The sequence below is a fragment of the Otolemur garnettii genome, unplaced genomic scaffold, assembly GCF_000181295.1.
Source record: "Otolemur garnettii isolate 467f Iridium unplaced genomic scaffold, OtoGar3 scaffold00040, whole genome shotgun sequence".
Classification (NCBI taxonomy): Eukaryota; Metazoa; Chordata; class Mammalia; order Primates; family Galagidae; genus Otolemur; species Otolemur garnettii.
Genome location: NW_003852435.1, coordinates 5,335,252 through 5,360,210, shown reverse-complemented (window position 1 = coordinate 5,360,210; position 24,959 = coordinate 5,335,252). Strand labels below are relative to the sequence as shown.

Sequence of the window (24,959 nt, the reverse complement as noted above, 5' to 3'; positions counted from 1 at the left end):
AACCCTTTTTGAATTGTGAGCTTTTATTCCAGCCAATCGTCTTCTGAGTCGGAAATAATGCTGCCTTTTTTGGAGTAGGGGTGGAGTGGGGGGAGGGGAGAATTCAGTGTAAATTATATCGTTGTTTTACAACCTGCTTGCATTAGCCTAAGGAAAACACAAATAGAAACCGAAGAAAATTCTGCAGCAATAGTATGAAAAAAATAATGTTTTCCTTTAATATTGGGTTGACTTTGTATGGGATCTGGTCTACATTGTAGGGACCATGCTCATATATAATGGAGATGAGATTGGGGTAGCCTGACATCTCCTAATTTATTTATTCTCCTAGTGTAATGCTAGCCACCTCCTGTTTTTATTATACCAATTTAATGCCAGCCATTTCCTGTTTTCATTAGACCATTGTAATGCTAGCCTCCTACTGTTCTCATTAGTGCAGGACTGTGTAATGGCAGCCACCTCATGTTTTCATTATAACAGAGCTGTATGGTGCCAGCTGCCACTTGTTTAACTTTACTGAGAAGCATTTGACCATGGACTACATACTTCCACAAGCTAGTGGCAAACAGGGTAAAGGCCTCCAGGGTTCTGGTGAAATCGTGGTAAATGCTTAAGTGACTTACTGCCTATTAATACGCAAGGAATATAGTTGCATGGCTGGGAAACTGCAGTAAACATGAGTAAATTCTTGAACTGTTTGGTTAGTATCATTGTTTTGCTGTGTTTTATTTTAGAATAATTTGTTTGACAAAGACCCTCAGCAAAATTTTGAAGTTATTTGCTGTGGTCGTTGTGTGGATAGATTTCTGTTCCTGAGAAGAATCCATTTGCAAGAATGAATAACATTTATTGGGAGCTTACTATATATTCAAGTGGTTCTAAGCTTTTCATGTATTACCTCCGGCATTCCTTGCAATTACCTTAGAAGTTAGTTATCATACACATTTTATAGACGAAGAAACTAAAGTACATGGTGGTTATACAATACACAGACTAGCAAATTTTCTCTGTAAAGGGCCAGGTAACATTTATGGCTTGGGGAACATACAGTTTTGCTCTAATAACTCAAGTCTTTAGCTGGAGAATAGCCAAAGATAATACCTAAAGAAGTGAGCGTGCTGGATTCCAATAAGTCTTTATTTACAGAAAAAGGTTAGGGGCTGGGTTTGGCCTAAAAGCTGTATTTTGCCCACTCTCCATCCAAGGTCATGTTGCTAGAGAGTGGTAGGTGAGAGCTATGATTCTAGTTGAGGTTGTCAAGCTACAGAGCCCTTGACTTTAACTGCTATCCTCTACTTCCTCTCTGTCACGTTGTAACTGGAAATGTTCATACTTCCAATTCCATTCATTTAGAAACCTTTAATTGTGCAGTGACAAAAATTTTCAAAGAGAAAAATATATACTTTGATTAAATATATGCTTTAAGGATTTTACTACTTAATTTTTAATATTTTTATAGTTTTGTTCCTAATGTTTTTACTTAGAAGCATCTAAGAATTATGCACAATAATAACATATATAAAAAATTTCTTATTGATAATTTAGGGCGTTTTTGACTAAGGATAAAAAAAAACTTCGAAATATACTTTGACACACATTTTCTTTTTTTATGTAAAGTTTTTATAGAAGATTTTTTTTAAAGTCCAGCACTTTGTTGAATGCAGATTGCTGTATCATTAACTTTCCCAAATAGGGTAATTGACAGATGTGTATAAGTTTCCTGAAATGATTAAAGGCTGTTGAAAATTGTAACCTGTCATGTTCCCTGGGAATAAAAGTCCTATCCGTCTGTTAGGGGACTCTCTAAATGACTGTGATGAGTCACCTTTAAAGTGACAGCTGTCACCCTAGAATTTGAACCTTGATACAGGAAAAATTGCATATATATGTTTATACACATATAAACACATATAAAATGATGCATGTATGTTAACAAAAGGTAATACATATGTCCCCAAATGTCATGCTCTTAATAACAAAAGAAGGTGAGGAGAAAAAAAAAAAGGTTTTATTTCATTAGGCTGTGATCTGTAGTTTGAACTCCTGTCTGTTGGAGACCAGTAAAAATCAGGGAAATGAGAGTGATGTTAAAGGTTGGTAAGTCTTTCTATGTCTGCCTGTAACTTCTCACTTGACTTTAATCTTTCTTAAAATGAACACACCCTCATAGTGAACTTTGTATGGCTTTGCATTACACGTAGAAATTTCTTTTATTGAACTGCAAAGGTAATGACAGTGAGAGAAACAGAGAGAGAGAGAGAGAGATCAAAATAGAAAACTGGTATACTCATACAGGTACACAACATTAAAGTTCGATATACCCTAACCTGGCTGCCAAATTCAGTGTTGCCAAGTGGACGTGGGTGGATGCCATGTTTCTAATATTTATTCTCTTGTTCAATTGTTTATCTTTTTTTCTCATAGTTTTGATTTTCTATCTGAAATAGGGCAGGTGGAGTCATAAATATCTGCTGCAAAATAAAATGCAAACTGTATTATGCAAATAAACCATTAGGAAATAAATTAGCTTGAACGGTAGTCGTATAATACAGTTACAATGCTTTTTAATATAAAAAGATTCGTGTGAATGTGTGTATGTGCAAAGGAGGTTATTGAGTCTCCCCTGGAGGGATGCCTCCAAGGCTGAGGCTGTGGTTTTCTCTTATGCTTTTCTGTGAAAGCCTCTGCATTTCAAAGTCCTCCTGGTCTATTGGTAATGCCAGTATTCACTATAATGTAGAATAACTTCATTTTTAACACTCTTAATGCATATGTAGCCAAATAAAACCCAATCTCTAATGTGGATATTGGCTATGCTAATTACTATTTATATTAATTAGCCTGTCAATGTGCAGACTTTCAACTTTGCCACTGGAGTTCTTGTCACCTTTTTAGCACATTACCATTATTATTTTAAAACTAGAGTCATTTCAAGTTCAAATTCATAAAATGTGCATTGGAACCGCCTACCCTGACTTACAGCGTATGTGTCAGGAGAAATAAAACTTTGAAGAAACCATTAGCACTCACCTTCCCCTCATCTCATTTAGAAAGTCAATCAGACATTTTTGGCATTCCACGCCTTACCTTGAAAGAATTAAAATCAATGTTTATGGTTGGAAAATCCCTAGGAGATCCGCACTGATCTCTATTCATTATACAGCATTCAGGTGTATATATATGGTGACCTAGCTTCAGCTTAAACATTGTCACTTCTTAATCGGCCACCACCCTACCATCATCACTTTCCTCATATTTGGTCATCACAAACTCCTAATGTCATTATAAAATCAGATTTCACATACACACTATAGACAGGTGAGGTCAGGCTGGGGGATGAATTGTTCATAACAAATGGCCAATTTGTTGGTAGATTTCTCTATCAAGAGGAGACAAGATCTTTGAGAAATCGGTCCCAGAGACAGAATCTTTTCTTTTCCTTTACAGTTAGGGAATTCTGTTTTACTCTTCTTTCTTAGGGAGTCAGCTTTGCACCTTCCATAGACCAAACAGTCATCAGATAAATACCCTTTCCTTTCATTTCTTGTGATTTTCCCAATATGTGTGCTATTAGTTCTGATGAGCACACAAGAGACCATTCTCAGCTACAGGGAGATGTCAGTCCCACCAACCCCAAGAGAATCATGGACCCATTTAAAATTGAAGAGAGGAATTGACTCTTAAGGAATTTAGAAGAATTTCTAGAACTTCTCTCTAAACTCCAGATGAAAACATTTCAACCCAATTATATTCAATACCTGATAACCAAACCCAGGGTTGTTCACCCCAGGCCTTTAACTACATCTTTACAGCAGTTCTCAACCTGTGGGTCATGACCCATTGAGGGTCAAAAGGCATTTAGGGGTTGCCTAAGACCATCCTGCATGTCAGATACTTACATTATGATTCATAATAGTAGCAAAATTACAGTTATGAAGTAGCAATGAAAATAATTTTATCGTTGGGGATCACCACAACCTGAGGAACTGTATGAAAGGGTCAAAGCATCAGGAAGGTTGAGAACCACTGGTCTGGGGCATGATTTCTCAAGCAGAGCATTATTTGGCATTTTAGACAGGATGAAGCTTTGGTGTAGGGGACTCTCCTGTGCTTTGCAGAATGTTTAGTAGCATTCCTGCCTTCTGCCAGGAGCAATAACTTCTCTACCCCCATGTCTTAAAAACCAAAATTATCTCTAGACACTGCCAAATATCCCCAGAAGCAAAAATTGCCCCCACTTGAGAACTACTGATCTAAGGCCATTATTCTATATTTTAGTGCCTAAATAATCAATAATTATAGGCTCCTATGTGCATAGAATATTATAGAACCACTAAGATAGGGCACCTCTGTCAACCTGTGGTGGGGGGAGGAGGATCTTGGGAAAGTGGACATCCACGAACAGTAATAACAAAATTATTCCACCAAACAGAATTTACACAGCACATTTCAAGAGATGCTTGAAGAATCTGGGGATATTAAAAGGCAACTTTTCCACGGTTTAAAATCATTTCTGCCCTTGATCGTCACCTTTCTCTTCTGTCTCTTTGCCTTCCTAATCTTCAAACATAATTTCAGCTTTCAAAGGAAGAATTATTTCTGGGAAGTTGGAAACATACACATAAATACTCTGCTGATGGCTTGAAGCTGAGAATTGCAAGATTCAGCAAAGTTGGCATTGCCTCTGGATAGTTGGACCTGACCCAGGAACAAGGTGCTATTAGGCAGCAGCTTATAAAGAATGGATCACCAGGCAGCAGCAAGCTGTCCTGGTGTTATTTTCCTGAATTCACATTCAGCTTGGCAAGCCTTCTGCAATGCTCTCCAAGCTAGTGAGCCTAAGTCAGGTGTCCTCAAGTCTCAGCTCCTTAGGATAGGCATTCATGTGACATCCCCTTAACAACACATTTGGAACAATTCCCAACCTATTCTAACCCACCTTTCCAACCTTCTGTAACTTTACAGAGAATAGCCTGACTTTATTTAAATGTCTTTGTACAGGCTGCCTCTCTTCTCTGTTCTTCCAGAATGCATTTCCTGTACATCTCTGCTGCCAAAATCCTGCCCTACCTTAAATGCTCAATTCAAATGCTGCTGTCTCCAAGAAGTTATTACTAATTCACCCCCCAGCTCTCATTTCCTCCACTGAAAGTACTTGCTCTCTCTTTTCTTCTTTTTGTGCACTGAAACTTGTGCTTCTTTCCTGGAACCGACTACAATGTGTACTTCATACATATCTTACTTCCTCAAAATATTGTACATTCTATACATAGAGACTATATTTAATTAATATCTGTTTGCACTCAGGTGTCAAAAATACACAATACATGCTCCACAAATTAGCACCGAGTTGAGTCTGGATTTCCCAGTCTTAGGAGGGAAAGGCACAAGAGAAGCCACATGTGACCAATTTCCTTTCCTCCTCCGCATTAGGAACAGAGAGTACATTTTCGTAGTTGTGCAAAATGAAGTAAATGATGAAGTACATATAATATTTGAATTTTAGAGATGTTTTAGAAGAGACACAGGCTGAGAAATCACAAGCGCATAATCTCAGAGGTTATCTTCTCTTCAATCAAAGGCAAACATTTCACATGATGAAATCTTAAGATGAAGATTTTTTAATATGTAGGAATTGGTGATAATACGGCAAGATGATTTACTTTGTATCACTTTAGCAATCTTTCCGTGAAATAGCTAAGCACTCTTGCATCAAGATTTTTATCTATGCTCCCTCGTCCTAATCTATTTATCATTTTGTGTGCCTTCTTGCTAAAATTCATAGTGCGCTTTATCAATTTTAGCATTCCATGTCGTTTGTATCTCAAAACTATTGTTAATTTTTTACAGGTTTATAAAAGTAGTTTGGATATTTTCCACCTAATGTAATTATTGGCTAAGCCATGACTACCTCCATAACTAATTTATAGTGTGGACGTCTGGGGGTTATTTTAATGGAGAGTAAATAGATGACAAAGAATATATTTACTTGTTAGTGAGAGAAAGTTATGGAATGAAAATGAGACTAAGAGAATAATAACATGGGGGATAGTAGAGAAACATTATAGGATATTGAATTAATACTATGAAATAGAAATTTGATTTTCAAAGGAGAAGGATAAAATAGAAGGTAGAAAGTCTCACCTAAAAGAAGATTTTTAGATTTGAGACATACTCTCAGGTCTTATTATTCAGTGGCAAGGAGAATAATATCTAAATATTATTGAATAGTGTGAAAGAGGTAATACTGACATATTTAGAGATCAATAAAAGTAATAAATGAAAACCACATCCCATCTATTTTAATTTAGATTTCCAAAATATCAAGTAATTAATTAGTGTAAATGGGACATTGAAATTTATCACTAGATCTCTTGAGAGTGAGGTGAAATTCTGTATTCTGTAGGGAGAAATATTTAAATAATTTTTTAGTAAATTAAATTCAGACAAGGTCAGACCAACCTCACTTTTGATTAACCACCTTGAAAATGAGTTTGCTAGTAATTTCAATCTCTCCTTTTCATCCAATCATTGAAGAAACCAATAATATAATATTTATTCAATGTGAAAGAGACAAGCCTGAAATTTAAAATGCATTATTTATAACTTAACCATATAACTATTACTTAAATTCTTCCTCCTCTTTAGTTTTTGATATTCGCTTTTGAAAACATGAGATGGTCATGCCTTTAAGTGTGCATATTAACCCACATATATGGATATGAATTAATTTCTTTTAATATCACTAAATTTAAGTAATCATTTTGAAGAAACCAATCATTAATCCTATTAGTTTAGCATATGAAGAACTTTATGATAGGAAGAGTTCAATACCCTCTACATGATGCCATTGAAAATATATAAAGCTCACTGAAAAACTCTACTGTTCCATAATATTTTTTAGAGGCTATGTCACCAATGTTATGAAACATTTTCTTAAATGATAATGAAAAACTGAAGATTATTTAAAGAAAAACATAATTCTCATGTCTTTGCATTAATGAGGAGGGATACAAGTCCTATTCTCTGGTTCACAGACTAATATTAAATTGTGATCACATAGAGGTGATCTTTAAGGTTTAATACATGACTGTCAATTAAAAAAATGATAGTAATGGCAGAGTTTAAAAATTTTTTTGCAGATCATAAATTGAAAATAGCAGAGAGGTAATTTGTTAACTATGGCAAGATTGTGGAATTCACAAAATCTAATCAAAGTTGAACTTTTAGGTAAAGTCTGAGTGTAAGGCTTCCCAACTAGGTGTTCGTGAGTAAAATCGGTCACTTCTTTGAGTTTCAGAATCCTTAGTTCTGTAATGTCTTGTAAATTTGTGAAAGTACACTGTGAACTGGCAAGCACAATCAATTAGGATTAAGTTAGGTTTGTGAAATCATTCTACTACTTGACCCAAATGTTGCTGTAAACCCTTAGGGAAGTAAGCACAAGTTTCATAGAAGCAGTCTTCAATGTCAATTTTTTAAACAAAATGCAATGATAATCAATACAATGTAAATTAAAAAAGTGTTCAAAATTTTGTTCTTTTCCCCTCACAATCTTTGAATAACATTATGAAATAATTCATTCAATTATGTAACTTTAGGAAGCTAATTTTTAATATACATGGTATTCAAAATGTAGTTTATTAGATACTTAAAAATAATTTTTATGTGTATAAGAAAAGAGTGTGTATTAGATCATTTAAGAGAAAAGCTCAAATCAATACAAGGAAGAATACAAGGGGAAGAGGAAACTGTGAGTGGGGTGAGGGGGGAGGACACAGGGTTAGTAGTATGGCACACCTCTTGAGGTGGGACGCAACTGTAAGAGGGACTTTACCTAACAGATGCAAACAGTGTAACCTAATTCTTTGTACGCTCAATAAACCTGAAGTGAAAGAAAGAAAGAAAGAAAGAAAGAAAGAAAGAAAGAAAGAAAGAAAGAAAGAAAGAAAGAAAGAAAGATTGGCGCAAATAACAGATTGGTTCTTTGTAAATGGAATATTTCATTTGTAGGCATACCTACTTCAGAAAACATTATCTGGGGCACGTTAACATTTCACTGACATGTAGACTGTAATTAATGAATGTTCCATTCACAGTTTGCTGCTAGTGGCAGGAGAGCCAGTTATGGTTCTTCATATGAAGGACTCAGTGCTTCCCAAACTTTGGTCAGAGAGTTCAGACAACTCCGTTAGTAGTTCCATCCCCCCTCACAACTTGAGAGCAGTGAATGACATGGTAGGCATGTGTGTTTTACTACTCTTAAAAGTGAAATTATTTTCGGGTCTATGTAGAATGTGGTTAGTTTCTATGTTAATATATATAACCAAGGAACAACTGTAAGTGTTCTGAGGGCAAAATGTAATTGGCTTCATGAAAAAGCCAGAACATTAATGAAGAAAAGAATACATATGTAAGTTATTTAATCTATCCAATAAATCTAACCTATAATGATATTTTTAAATACAGAAAAAGAGTACATTCTTCTTGATAATGTTATGCTATCAGAAAAAACAGCAAAATTTAAAAAATAACAAACAGGCAGAATATCATGTTGATTTGGAATTTAGCAGTTTAGCAATTTTTACAACTTTGGAATTTAGCAGTTATTGAGAAATGAGAGATGTGTACATTTGTACCTTAACTGAGGGAAAATGCAAGCCACCAAGCTCAATTCATAAAAAGTAAGGTATACAAGAATTATGTAATTATTTCTCCCACCAGATTGTAACCCAGGCACAATGTGTCATGTTTACTTATGGGGCATCGTAGTCCAAAGCAAAAACACACAGTAGGAATTATGGAATGAGCAGAAAGACAAGCCTATTACTGTAAAATGCCACGATAAGTTTGCTTTAAAATACCATTTATAAATATTGTATATAGAGTTCAGAACTTTCCAGAGTTTCAAGTATCCACTAAAAGTGTTGGACACACTCCCCAACAGTAAAGGGGGACCACTGTATATGTTTCTATCAATCATGTAAGATTATGAGAGCATCTATAAACTGACTTTGCTGAAACACTTTGGAAACTTGTACCAAATTATCTTTACATCAACTGTAAATATTAAAAACTAAAGTATCATTAGGCTGTCACCCCTGGACATTGTTCTACTCACCAATTTTTTAAGGTATCTGAAAAGTTGTTAATCCCCTGTTATAGAGAGACTAGTGATGTTACTATTAAGTAAAGTTTTAAAAACATTATTTTACTGGCAAAGAGATAACTAGCAAAATGAGTTGTGATGCCACAGTTGCTTTCCCAAAATAATTATGATCAGAGTCCCTGTGGTATGAATGTGTAACACATCCCTTCTGTGTTAACGAATTCAAGGGAAGGCAATGCCACTATTAGTAATAGCTTTTTATTCGGAGTCCTCATTTTCCATATAGGTCACATTAAACACAGCCATTAAACAATAGCGTTGAGATACATCCATACAATGTATTCTGCTTTTGTTGCCGCTGTCCTTATTCACCAATCACTTGGTGCAGCTAAGAACTTTATGGAGCCATGGAGTTGATAAATGGGAATAGCCAACTTGCAGACACTGGGGCCAGGAAAGTCAGACTTCAATCAGGTCTCATTCAATTACGTTTCAAATCAACACTTCTCGACAGCCAAAACTCTGATTTGAATTAATACTCTGATAAATGCTGTCTGTTGTCAAAAGAATATAATTAGACAATAATGAGCGAGCATATATTATGCCAGACTTGTCTATTTTTTGACCTCAACAACTTCTACTCCATTAAACAACAAACAGCTTTTAACCTGGTTTTTAAAAAGCATAATGCTCTATTAGTACATGACTTTTTCTTTTTTTATAATGGTGTCATATTTTAAAATGAGCAGTGTCTAGATTCTTTAAAGGGAAGGCATGTTTTACAAGATCTCCGCTAATTTTGGAAAATAAAACAAGTTAATTTTCCAAGCAGGAATTCAATTAATCTATGGAGTCGTGAGCCAATCTTTGTATATTTGCTGCAATAAGAATGTCAGGTTAAGAAATGACATGAAAGCATTCTTTGAAATGGCATGATATGTCTCTTTAATGTTTACTTTGGTATAGATATATCTAACACTGATTCTCACTACCTTTAACTTGATGAAAAGTTTGTTCACCATTAACATCTGATGAAAAGATGATCTTGTTACTGACTTTTAATTTTAGTTCATCAGTAAGCAATTTTTACAACTTTGGGTTTCTTACTAAAATTTCCAAGAACCGATCCTTTTTTTTTTTTTTTTTTCTGTGCTTGATGCAATTACTTAAGGACCTAAAGGACAGTGTGGTATCACATTATGTATTTTGAATGTGTGGGATTTTTTTCAAGGGGTTAATATTGGAAAGCTGTGAATTAAGACTTTTTTTTTTTTCACATTCTGAATGATGCTGAACCCCCTTCGAATCTCACCGTCTGATCGTGCATCACCTGTTAGAGCAAGTTGCTCCCTAAAGGTGTGATTTTGGCATCTCACTGGCTTCCTTGAAAGCCGAGCACCGGAGGTCTGTGATAAAGGCAGTTACCAGCCAAATGAATAAAAGTGAGATTCCCCCAATTCAGCTAGAAAAGCGAAGAGTCCTGACTGCTGAATTACCACCAACTTGTAAATAAATAATCACTACTAAATACAGATAATGTGTTAAACAGCTAACACTAGTAAATCACTGGTGACAGAGAGCCTAAAGGTAAATCCCTCACACATTGGCACAACCAATTCTTAAAATCTTACGGTGCTTAAATGTCTTTAGACACATGTAGAATAAATTGAACAACTGGTTACTTAACGTTAATAGTGTTTTAAAAATAAACCCTACTCTCTTTGTTGATTTCATTTACATACTGCTTTAGATTGTACTAAGTGGTTATCTGTCTAGTAAGAGAGAGGCAACACTTGGTCAGACTAAATGGAAGTCAGTTTTTCAGCAAATTTCAGCTATCAAGCTAAATCAACCTCTAGTCTCCTGGCAAAAAATAACATCATGTAACAGAGACGACACATTTCAGATACATAAATTGTCCAAAATATAGAGTCAATTAAGTTTCACATGTACAAGTTCCCTTCTTTTCTAATTTAAACATTGACGAGCGATAACAACCAAGAGTAGAGCTTTGGAAAGGCTGTTACTAGGAACCAAAATATAGTTCTCAAGAGGATAAGGCTGATGGGAGTTGTCCACTCTTCCCTCTCCAAGCAGTTTTTGCAACGAGGTACAGTCTAAAATCTTGACAGCATTTGACAGAAATAGTTTCAGTAGAATTGTTTGGAGATTGGTAACTACAAAACTTAATTTCGTTTCACGTTTGTTTTTGCTTTTGTTTTTTCATATAAGGATTTGATGACATTTATGCTGTTTCTACACTGGCGTGGTGGCCAGAGAAGAAGGCACAGAATTCTCCACCAGTTTGCAAAGAATGCATTTTTCTGCTCCAGTGCACAAACAGCCTTTATTTAACTCAGCACCACATTTTCTAAGGTATGGGCACGAAACTGTTTGTCATGAAGCTGCAAAATGCCAAAAATTTTAAATGCTGAAGGAAAATGTCAATCAAGGCATTTTCCCATCTGCTGCTACTTCTGCAAGTGCTAATTTTATTTTTCCCAATTCATGAAATTTGAGGTTTCTTAGCCTCATATGGAAGTAACTTCAAAACTCGCTAAATGTCACAAGAAAAGGTGTAACCAAACGAAGGAATAGAGGTGTGTTGTTCTCAAAGGACGCCAGTAAAAAGAGGCAGAGGAGCACTGAGATGAAGGAAACACGTTTTGTTAGACCCAGACCTCTGGAAAAACACTACACAATGCAAGTAACAAGTGCTGGTACCATACATGCATTAAAGCATTTTTCATGTTTTTGAAATATAATGGGAACACACATCTAGACCACTTAAAATACTTCTGAGAACCAACCAATGGTATGATATCTACACAGGCAGAAGCTGTATGTTACTGAAAAAATCATGAAGAGGTTTCAGGTATTGGTACAAAGATAATTCTTGTGATTTAGCATGACTTTAATAAAAGCTTCTACAAGGACTTGCACATAAGCATGAGTGACGGATGTATTTTTTTTTTTTTTTGACCTTTCAGTTAGCTCCATCAGCTCACTCAAACACATTTTGAACAGATTATGTACTGTAGTACTTGGTAGACTATACATTAAACAAGAGACTTTGCTCTGAGGCACTGCTTCCCACACTCCATGGGGAAAAGGAAGCAGGAAAAAACAAAACTCATAGAGTTCGACAGCTACCGAGGCAACACTTGCCATTTACAATATAAGCCCAAATATTTTTGCAACACAACTATATATTAATTTAATAAAATACACAATATAGCTCTTATACACTCAACAATTTGGCTCATATGCACTGAATCTGCAATAAATCAATAAAAATATGTCATTTGATGTAAACACATTGAATCTTCTTACATTTGCACATTTAAATGGTCATGTGATTCGTATATGTCTAAGACATTTTCACTTTCCTGAGCTATTTTAGTGTCCACAAATGAATAAAACATACTAGTCTTGTTAATTTTCTTTGAATATTACAACTCAATGGGTACTATGTTTCAGAAGTTTTCTATGTCAAATTTAAAACATACTCATCATGATTTATCTTTTTTGGACACTAAAATGCTAAGTAGGCATTTTAAATCTTTAAATTGATTTCTCCTTTAATGAAGTGAATTCGTCTACATGTGTGCTGGACAAAATGGACTATATCTTTTTACACTTAACTTTTATACGACATGAGGTGTCTTACATATGACCAAGTTTTTTTTTGTTTGTTTGTTTGTTTGTTTGTTTTTGTTTCTGACTAATGACATGGAATGTCCTTTGTGTCTCTGTGTGTGTCAGGGAACTTTATACAGAAATGTTTACCACAAATATGTGTCAATGTTTGGTGTAGCTTGGACTACTGCAAGGTCTGTTCACGACTTTCAGTAGAAGCTGTGATGACTGCTAGAAATCCACCACAGATCACAGATTAGGACCCTGCTTTGTATGGGGTTTATAGGTAAACAGTTAAGTCAGCATAAATCACGAGGACAGTCTCAGAGTGATCAGAAATCCTTCAGTTCTCGCACCGCCTACCTTCCTAACAGATTGTCAAAAGGAAACTCGCCTCCTCATTCTCCTTTCTCTTCTTTCCATTTTCTTCTCCCTTTTTTTTTTCTTCTTTACTCTTCTCATTAAGCAATCCATAATTCTGTCCTAATAGATACTAAGTTTGGTCAAAACAAACCATTGTTATCTCTGAAAAAAGAAACAGCAGTGAAAAGAACAGACTTGTGGGCACTTCAGATGTTCACTAAAAGCCTTAAAGCAGCATTGGTCTCTCTTCATCCCTGTAAACGGGTTGTCACCAGGAGGGATCATTTTTAAATCAATAGAAGAGACAAGAAAACGCCAATGCCTTTTTTTTTTTTTTTTTTTTTTTTCACTTTCTCACAGCCACAGGGTCATTTCCCCGGCAGTCCTGCAAAAGCTTATCAATTTCTCTCACAACTTCCTCTGCATCCACGGACTCTCTGCCCAGATCCCGGGTGGGGTGGTCAAGCTGCTCCAGGACAGTACCCATCTCACTGGGATCCCGGCTGCCTCTGGGATGCACATCAGCGAAGACCCTTGCCATCTGGTCAGAAGCCGAGAAGGGAGGGTCTCTTGGCTGCTTACTGGGCGACAGATACTGACTGTCAGTAGGCAAGTACTGATTGCTTGCTTCAGCCAGGGCTCCTGGTTTTGCTTCACAACCATCCAGGGAAGCTTTTGCTGAGGTGCAAGGCTCGATGCATGCCTTGGTTGGGCTGCTTGATGCAGAGGGGACCTCTTGGAGGAGAGGGCTCAGGGCACGTTTGGCTTTTAAATAAGGTTTAACATTGGCAATGAGAATAGTGTGCTCTCTCTTGTCTTTTCCAAATGTACAAAAAGTCTTTTTCCCAGTGGGATTCACAGTTTCGTAAGTCTCAGTCTCAACATTAGCTTCAACTGTGGGTACAAAGAGATTTGTGCGGTAATCTGCATTTTCAGCCTGATTGGCTGCAGGGAACTGTGGCATCCAACACCTGTCAGAATGACCAAGCACTCGGCATTCGTCTGTGCAATTAACACACTCTTCTGGTTCTGCAAAACAAAAGAGAAAACAGCAAATCTGATCATTAGGGTTTCCTTTAAATTTCTGCAGAGGCAGTGATCAGCTCTCAGTGGGCTTGCTTGACCTCTGGTCTCTTAATTAAAAAGGAAAAGAAAACAATAATTAAAACATTTCAGGATGGTTGCATAAACCTGCTGGTTGAGACAATGGTTTAATTTAAGTCTAGTCTCTAGATATTAACGAATTCCCATAGCCTGGAAAGATGCAAGAAATGGCCATTGGAGGATCATTCTCACTGGACTAGTGCATCACTGTGAACTAAACTCCCGGGGATATCAGTTAGTCTTTGTTCTGTATAACCCAACCTGGAAACAGTGAACTTCAGAAAAGATTTAGATTATTTTTTCAAATCAAATAACAGGCCAAAAACTAGACCGCAAACTTTTATAACAAGTTATAAGTTGCTTTTGCAAAAAATATCTTATCCCTATTTTGCTTCTAATTGTTATTTTGGTGACAGTCATGAAATAAATGGGTTTCCTCTCAGCTTACTTTTCCTACCGAGAGTGGCAAATGGAATTTTCTATCAGAATGTATTATGAATAAGTGTGTCACCAGGGCACATTCCTATTTTATTAGTGATGTGTATAGATCATGTAATCCGTTTTCTTCACTTCAGCTTTTTGTTTTCGGTGTAAGTACTTGAAAATGGATTTACTCTTGGAGTTCGGGGTGAATGACAAATCATGATTTCCCATTTTAAATAAGAAGGCTTTCTGGGAGAATTTTTACTTTTCTCCTTTGAATACAGACATACAGAGAATCTAAATAAACCATTCCTTAATGATTCCTATTTCAAAATGAACACAGAAATAGGAAAGAAAATATCTTCATTAGGACAATGGCTACAGAGTTCCATTGACCCTGATATTTTAAATCATAACTTTATACCTTCCTAGTTGTTTTCTTCCCCTATAAACGGTTGTTTCCCTTACATTTAATGATCCTTTGTAAATTAGGAACTTTTACTTTTAGGAGAGGATATTTACAATTTACCTGTGTAGAATGGGAATAGAATTCCCCACGCATTTAGGAGCCCTGGAGATTGCCTTTTAATTGATGTTAGAGGATCTCTGTAAATTTTTAGTGTCCTGTGCAAGGGAAAAAAGTCCACAGGAAAGATACAAAAAATAAAAAGTAGCAAATGTAATCACATTGATAAATTTGTATACTTTTGCAAAGCATCTATTAAACTAAATTTATATTTAAATGTAAAAATAATTATGAAAAATCACAACCTGTTTTATCTTTAAGGTTTTTAGAGTAAGATAATTTCCTATGAGACTAAAAGTTTTAAAGAAAGAATCAAAAGGGTATCTTGACAGCACAAAAGTACTGTGGTGTTCCATAGCATGCATCATTCACACTTACGGAAAGTTGAAAAAGTATCTTGCTTCTATTTTAATTTTGTCATTTTTAAAGTGAACATTTTCTTGGGAGTGAATTAAATACTCACTATTATGTTTATTATGTAATGCAGGAAAGAATGCTGAAAAGTAGTCTCAAATTGAACTATGCACCATTAGATTCAAATACTATCTACAAATTGAGAAGTTGGCTCAAATACCAGCCGTAGAAGATAGGCATGTCATATCTTCTAGGAAGAGGTATTTAAATTATAGCAGAGATTAAAAAAAGAAAAACAACAGAATTTCAGAAAAGCTCATGATCGGATATTTGTTTTCTTTACCTACGCTGAATGAGAATCATAACTATTGCCTTATGCATATCTGCCAGTAAGTGTTACAAAAAATAGCATCATTTCGTTCAACAAGTTTTAGCCTTCAAAAAGATAGTAAAAAACTTTACAGTCCACCTTACTTGGTAATGCTTTTCCATCTTTTAGAGCCATGATTTTTTTAAAAATTCATTTACAACTCTCTTTGAAATATGCTAACATAGTTTTATATTCCAATATTGACTAGCCTTCCATTTCAGTTATTTGGATAGCCAACACTGAATGAATTCAATATGAATTTCAAGAGAGAAAGAGACAGAATAATGCAGATGTGTGAAAGTATAAATCGACCTTGAATCTGAAACCACCAACATGAAACGATTGTTTGTACTTCACTGCTGAAAACCTGTGGCCTTTTACTTGAGTCTTTTATGTCACATCCTGGGGAGCAAATTTTGAGTATTGATTATGATACATTATAAGCTGTTCACCTTGTGATTAGACTGTAATTTTGACAGCAGCAGTTCACAGACAGTGAGGAAAATTGAATGGACACCCTTGTACAGATAGCAGAAACCATGAGCACAATGTGAACGACAACCGCCAAGGGTCAAGTTAGACCTTATGAGAGAAGGGGATCATTTCTGAAGAAACATAAATAGAGGAATAAGCAGGTGCCAAAAAGAGATGTAAGTAACAGGCAATAAATGACTAGCTCGACACACAGACTTGACCAAAATGGGAGGGGAGGGGGAACAAAGATGCAAGGGAAGGAGAAAAGGAAAGTGAAGGGTGGGAGAAAAGAGAGAGGAAGGGAGGAGGAAAGGTGAAGGAGGAATGGAGTGGGAGCAGAAGGAGAAGGAAGGCTGTCAGGAAAACAGGTGTTCAAGACGAGAGGAGCTGTCCTGGGACGATTTCTGCTGTGTAGAACTTCTATTACGTATTTTTAAAATGTCCCAAGTAAGCTTAATGTGTACAATAAAAAATAAGAGTGTGAAGTATTTTCTTAAGCCCTATCTATAAAGGTAGATAATCAACCTGCTCTCTGTACCTTAGGGAGAAAGGATCCCAGAATAGATATGTTGAATTATAAACTGCATAAATGAACAAAGAAGCAAATTATCTAGATGGCCCATTTGCATAGATTCGATATTTAAATCAGAAAAGAGGTTTTAGAGATCCTGGACAGAAGAAATAAAAATCAAAATAATTGATCAAATATTCAGTTTTTTTCTTCAGGTTCAATCTGAGTTTTCCAAGAGATTCTTTCCCTTCATTTTCATCCTTTCCCCCTAAATACAACATGATCTACCTTTCCAGGAAATACAGCATACTCTAAATAGTATGCAGATGAGAGAAACTGAGAGAAACATGTTTATATTGCAAAAATAAAAAACGAGATGCAAAGATGTTTATGTTGCACAAATAAAACAAGTCTGAAGTCCACCAGATGGAACTCTGGGCAGTTCTGCCTAGAGGGGAAGTTTACAGTGTCTAATCTTTTAAATGTATGATTCCCAGAAGTGTCATGTGATCATCAAATAGCTTTAAACACTTGTTTGGTATTAAAAATAATTTTCTATACTCCTACTGCTGCATCCATTACACAAGCTCTCAAAGGGAAGTATCTAAATGCAGTAACCTTAATTAGTTCAATTTTGCATCTTAATTTATGGTACTTGTGCAAAATATATAAAGTAACTCAAATGACTATAGAGCTTGCAGTTCAACTGCACCATAAACCATATGCACACACACACACACACACACACACACACAAACACATATTGTGGATAAACCTTTATTTATGTTTACAATAAAACTGAGCTTTTCTTAGGACAAAATCAAAATTTATTTTAAGAATATCTAAAGTTCAAAATCAATGAATTTCTGAATGATAACTAATAGCAATTGCCATAAGGAAAATAAAGGTGAAACACAGGAAAATTCAGTATTCATCATGTACATGGCAATATAAACAAAGGAATATTTTATTATTGTTAATAATATTGCAATATATTTGTTATTATAATTGCAATAAAATATTGCACTATATATTTGTTTATATCTTAACAAAATATATCTATATTAATGCACATATATGTATAAATATTTTGAATTAAAAGAACAAAGAAATGACACTTTAATTTTCCCCTTTGCCTTACATCTATGGCTGAGAAATCAATGATGAGATTAACAGGGTAACAACCTCTAATTTTAGAATTTTATGTAATTAAAACTGATGTGATCATAGAGATATCCCAAATCTGTATGTTCCTATTGTCTGAAATATCTGAAATTTCTCTCTCTCTTTAACCTAAACAGTTAAATAATTTAATCTTAAGGGTATCAGACAAGCAATCATTTTGTGCTAAAATATGCCTTCAAGAGAATTATGTCATTGTGAAATTATACTAAGTTATGTCTACGTGAGGAAAAATATATTTAGATAAAACACCAAATTATCTGCTTTTAAGTCATTGGATTTTAGCAGTCTTCTACAAAGGTCACCATAATTGAATTTTTACGATGTGACTTTAATTTTGTGATGTCATTTTATTATCAAGATTGCATAGTGATTTCAAGGACTGGTGAAAGGTGCCAACAATTGCCATCTATAAAGCTAACATTTGAAGTCAAAATGTTCTTTAAATCAGCAAGGATTAAAGAAGACTAAGTAGGCCTCTATCAAACTTAATTTGCAAAACATGGTGGGAAAATTCTTGTCTGTTATGATTTGTGGTGAACATTGTAGGGGAAAAACATGGCCAAGAACCACCCAAAAAACTTCTTACTATGGAGAAAATCTACCCCTTTATTCTATTCTGTCTTGCTCTCAATCGGAAATTGATCATAAATCCTAATTTTAAACATACTTCCCCTGTCTTCAAGGCACTGTTCAAATAATTTGTGCTACTTAGGGAAATATTAGAGAACACAAAAAGATTTCATCCCCCGTGTTTGAAATGTACCTGTTTTCTTGAGAGGTCATATATTTGTACATCTGAAAACATGCGTAAGTTTCCAGCAGTCCATGTCATAGAAGTTTGAGAACCACAATCTGTGAATCAGGACATCAGTGAGGAAGTTCTAAATAGTTGTGGGTGTGGGAGAAGAGAATTTGAGAGAGATTTCTGTGCTTTATGATGTCAACTAAATGGTGTGATTTCTGTTTTGTAAACAGATTTAAACAGGAATATTACTGTGGTGCCTGGTCCTGTTTCTAACAGCATCTTAAAATTAGAGTTGTTTCCAAGTTGACAACTCTATAAATGGAAGTCCATTTTTTATTTGTTCTCATTATTCCTTTTTTATTTCTAATTTATCTTCTTTCACCAACATAAGCTTTCATAACACCTAATTAGCTGCCTGGAAAAGCAGGGAGCAGGCACCCATCTCTATTTATGGCCTGCACAAGTGTTCTGTAGATTAATTCTAAAGAATCTAAGTTAAGCACCTGTCACAAATCCTTTATCTACCTTCAAGCCATGACAAGCCACAACCTTTGACCTGCAGTTGATACGTGGAGTAGTTTCCTACTCAAAGGTTTTAATGGTGGAATAGCAGCTTGAATTACTGTCTTTTTCTTTGTATACACACACTATGACACACATGCATGTGTGCACACTTCCCTATGATCATAAAAAATTATAACTTATCTAAATATATTCTCACGTATCCGAGAAAAACATCCATACTAAATCTCATCGGAATATAGCTCAGCATATCTATAATGAAATAGATTTTTCTTTCATAATTCACATAATGTTCAGCATCCTGTACACTGACACTTCTCTAATATGAAAGTTCTTCCCTTTTTTTGTCACATTGATTATTATTTATTTACTTTCCTTTGCCATCCTCTAAGCCCTTCCACTTGCTACAGTGACAGGGTAAGTCATTTCATATAAATGGCAGCTTCACACAGTCCTTCCACTATGACTTCTGTGTCCCATTTACTAGTATACAACTTAAAAATAAACCCTCTGCTTTCACTCCATCTCACTATGAAAAGAGGAAATCAAGTTCACTTTCAATAGTATTTCTATAGGCAGTTCCAGAAAGTTAAATTATCTCAAAATATTTTTAATGCATCAGCATTAAAAGGTAATCTAATAATAAAATTTTTCATATTTTTCTACTTCCAAGCTAAATGTTAGCACCATTTGAATAGGCTTGCTTTATCCCTCCTGCAAGGAATAATGGAGATGGGTTTAAAAATGTGAAGAGGAGAATAAATTACTTTATTTAGCTAAACGATCTATCTTCTATTACATTGTCTCTCCCGTGCTTCTCACCTATGGACAGGGACCTAGGGGGTTTAACTAATCATGTAACAAATATACAGATACACAGATGTGGGTTATATTTTTGATACTTTAAAAATGTTTTTTCACTAATCAAGTAACAAATATACAGATACACAGATGTAGACTACCTTTTTGGTATATTTGAAGAGGAAAAGGTATCTTGTTACAATATGCTCATTTAATGAGGATGCTTGTTTATATATGTCAGTGATATAACAAAGAAATACCAGATGTAAGAATATAAACCTAAATTATTTTCAAATAACTGGCCACAAAGAATCAAATTTTAAAATGTCATTCATATAATAAAAGTACTATAAAAATGCATATATTTTTGGGTGGATGGACTGCCAATCTGGCTTTTAGATTTTATGGTAGTTGTGAAATATCATTCTATTTGCTTTTGATAGGCAAAGAACACATTTTGAAGAGGAAGTTATTATAATACTATCAAATAGTCAAACCGTGGCGGCTTTGAAGTACCAATCCTCCAGCATGCACCTGCACCGCACAATGCGTCTGAATATATTGCTGTGACTGCATTCACAGCACAGACCAGAACCCACTGGCCTATATCATATTCAAGTGAATCCAATCACAGCTGGGGTTCAGAACTGCTTGGAGCATTTGCACTTACTATGCAATGCACCTGCACACCTTCAGGGATGGTTGTAAGTGTTTTTGACCCTTTGGACATAGTAAAAAGTCTCCCAGAGTGGAATTTTCTGGTGTATATATTGATGGCACATAGATAGTGCAAAAAGCAAATTGAAATCAAATTCATGTTAAGGAATAAATCAAGACAGTATAAAGAAATTTGACATGGAAGCACTAGTAATACAAAACAACAAGAATCTAAACCATGTGTTGGAAATTTATGGCACAAATATAATTTGTGTCCCATGGCACACTGCTCTGAGATTCACATTTAAAATCCAGTCGCTCCCTCTGCCAATCCCACTCTGTGCGGACGGCCACCACCTGGGGCAGTAGCAGATGCTTGAAAGTAAAGGCAGAGGGAAATGGGGCCATCTCTTTCCTAACAGTTTCCCTGAAGAGAACTGACTCTGAATTTCAGTACAATACAGAAGGTACAAAAAAATGTATACACACCTTAAGAAATAATAAAAAAAACTATTAAAATTATAATCCTCAGTATGTGCCAATAACCAAGGAAGAATACACATCCCATTAAGCACCTCTTGTAACTGCAGAGGTCAAATATGACTTCTAGTGACTTGAGTATTGCAAACTTCATATAGGTGTTTCCTTTCTTAACATGCGTATATATTTTTTGCACCCTCTGTATACACTCCTGGAACCAAGTTTGTATTTCCTTAAAGAAAAAGACTCTTAAGAGAAACTCTTAAAGAAAAATAATACAACTCAAAAGATAGCTCAAGTTCTCTGGGTGCATAAGATGTATGTAGTTCAGTTAAAGACATTTTATTCAATATTTTTTTAGGGTAAAATGTCTTAGACACTGAGTTGGAGTGCAAAGTTTTCAAACAAAAGCATTTTGAATACAATGTTGTAGAACAGGTTTTGTGTCAGACAGAGGTTTGCAGTAAAGGAACCTCGGTCTATCCACCTTTAAAATTCTCAAGTTTATAAAATTACGTCTTCACCAAGGAGTCTAAACTTTGAATGGAATCTAAGAAGTAGATTTGAAACTAACATAGGAGAAATAATTCATGATCAATTGCATTTTGAACTGTTATATGAATATCAAGCATCAGAACATAGAGAAATGCATTGGTTGTAATATTCTGAAAGGCTTTATGCTGTGGGAGCTTGATCTGTGATTCAAAGACTGATTGGAGTTTGAATGGATAGTGGAGACCCGGGAGAGTGTGCTCCAGGTAAAGGGATTAGAAAGAGGAATAATCACCACATAAAAATGTGCACTTCACAGGGAAGAATGAAACTAGTTTTGTAGGTCAAAGAACTGATGCTGCAATGCCAGGACTTGACACAGTAATATTGGAAAAATTGGCTAGCATCTGAAAGAAGAATGGAAAATTTCTGAGAAACGACCAAATTTAATGGAGCAGGCAATGGATCACTGATAGAGGCAGATAAGTAATTTATCATATGTTTCAAAAGCTTCTTAAATAATTTGGGTGCTTGATTGGAAAGGTAATGGACACTTATGAAACTACAAGTGGGATGAGCTATAGTAAGTAGTATCCAAATCACCATTATTTGTGAAAACAGATATGTAGAGTTTGGGTCACAATTCAAAGTATCCTCAGTAAACACAATAAGGCCAACCATGATTCACTGGTATGCTAATTCCAGCCCCAAACTTGCCTTTCACTTGCCTCTCATCCCATTCGGGGGTGGGGAACCCGTGGTCTCAAGGCCACTTGTGGCCCTCCAGATCCCCAGGTGCAGCCAAAAACAGACTTCACAGAACAAATCCCTTTATTAAAATCCATAGCTGACATAGTGACCAGGGAAAAATTGAAAACATTCACGGTTAGAACTGGAACCAGACAAGGTTGACTATATCTATCACTACTGCAATCCAACATAGTGCTAGAAGTCATAGGGGAGGGACCCAAGGGTATCCAAATGGGTAAAGAAGAGGTTATATCTGGAAAGCCCCAACGATTCAACCAGCAGAGTCCTGGAATTGATAAGTAAATTCAGCACAGTCTCAGGTTATAAAATCAATGCACACAAATCAGTAGCTTTCATATATGCCAACAACAGTCAATCTGAGAATCAAATAAAAAAACACAGTACCCTTCACAGTAGCATCAAAAAGAATGAAATGTCTAGTAATATAATTAATTAAGGAGGTAAAAGACCTCTGTAAGAAGACTAATGAAATATTGAAGAAAGAAATTGCAGAGGATGTAGACATGGAAAAAGTCCTGCTTCTGGGTCTGCAGAATCAACATTACTAAAATGTCTATACTACCTAAAGTGATTTACAGATTCAACACAATTCCCATTAAAATACTAGCATCCAGTTTTACAGATCTGGAATAAAAAATTAGTTCCACACTTTGTATGGAATCAGAAAATACTCTAAATAGCCAATTCAATTTTATGTACTAACAAAATCTAGCGACATCACTTTAACAGACTTAAAGCTATATCACTGGGCTATACTAATCCAAACAGCATAGTACTGGCATAATAACAGAGGCATGGATCTATAGATTAGAACAGAGAACCAGGATATATAACCATCCTCATATCTGTTATTTGAAAAAGTATACAAAACATATACTGGGAAAAAGAATCTTTGTTCAATAAATGGTGCTGGGAAAACTGGATCACCACAGGTTAAGGACAGAAACAAGATCTGCACTTCTCACCACTCACAGGAAAAAAATTCACATCAGATAATGGACTTAAACATAAGACATGAAACTATAAGAATACTAAGAATATTTCGATGCAGCAACCATCTGATTTCTTTTCTGAATGTATTTATCTTCATTGGCTCTTTTGAGGTTTTTGTTTCTAGTCCTTATCTTAAATATTGTTATTGTTATTAAATTTTAAGCCTTTTAAATTTTGTGAAAGCAAAAAGTGGAAACCTAATAAACACATGTATATGTAAAAAAAAGGGGGGGAATACTAGAAGAAAATGTTGGAAAACATCTCATAGATGTCAGCCTAGGCAAAGAATTTATGAAGAAGATCCCAAAAGCAATCACAGCAACAAAAAAATAAATAAATGAAACAAGGGCAAATTAAAAAGTTTCTGCATAACCAAGGACACCATCAAAAGAAGAGCAATCTACAGAATGAGAGAGGGTCACCCCGCCATAGCTCAGTGGGTAGGGTGTTGGCCACATACACCAAGGCTGGTGGGTTCAAACCTGGGCCCGGGCCAGCTAAACAACAATGACAACTACAACAAAAAATAGCTGGGGGCTGTGGCAGAGGCCTATAGTCCCAGATACTTGGTAGGCTGAGGCAAGAGAATAGCTTAAGCCCAAGAGTTTGAGGTGGCTGTGAGCTGTGATGCCATGGCACTTTACTGAGAGTGACATAAGGAGACTCTATCTCAAAAAAAAAAAAAAAAAAAAGAATGAGAGAAAATATTTGCATGCTAGCTTTCCAATAAAGGGCTGATAAGCAGAATCTAAAAAAGAACTTTTTTACTTTTAGTAAGAAAAGATCAAACCACTCCATTAATAAGTGGGCAAATTACATGAACAGAAACTTTTCAAATGAAGATTGACTCATGGCCAACAAACATGAAAAACTCCTCAACATATCTAATCATCAGGGAAATGCAAATCAAAATCCCAATGAGACATCACCTAACTCGAATGGTACATATCAAAATGTCCCAGAGCAATAGATGCTGGTGAGGATGTGCAGAGGAAAGAACACTCTTATTTTGTTGGTGGGACTGCAACTAGTACATCCTTCATGGAGTTACTTCAAAGAACTAAAAGTAGACCTACCATTTGAACGAGCAATCCCACTATTACATGTTTAACCAAAGGGCGGACGAAAAGACATTTTATAAAAAAGACACAGCAGCACAATTCACAATAGCAAGGATGTGGGAGCAACCCGAGTGCCCATCAACATATGAATGGATGAATAAAATGTGACATATGTATATCATAGAATACTTCTCATCAATATACGAATGGACTAATAAAATGTGACATATGTATATCATAGAATACTTCTCATCAATATACGAATGGACTTATAAAATGTGAACTATGTATATCATAGAATACTTCTCATCAATATACGAATGGACTAATAAAATGTGACATATGGACATCATAGAATACTTCTCATTAATATATGAAT

At 35.4% G+C, this 24,959-nt stretch overlaps 1 protein-coding gene across 1 annotated transcript in view; it reads right to left on the bottom strand.

Annotated features, from left to right (window-relative positions):
- Window positions 1-13,203: 13,203 nt before the first annotated feature.
- The window catches only part of PCDH17 (protocadherin 17), a 93,534-nt gene continuing 81,778 nt past the window's right edge, over window positions 13,204-24,959 (bottom strand). Inside the window, exon 4 of the mRNA XM_003790154.2 lies at window positions 13,204-14,140. Within this exon, the coding sequence (XP_003790202.1) occupies window positions 13,458-14,140 (683 nt within the window). The 3' untranslated portion in view covers window positions 13,204-13,457. The remainder of the gene's footprint in view (window positions 14,141-24,959) is intronic.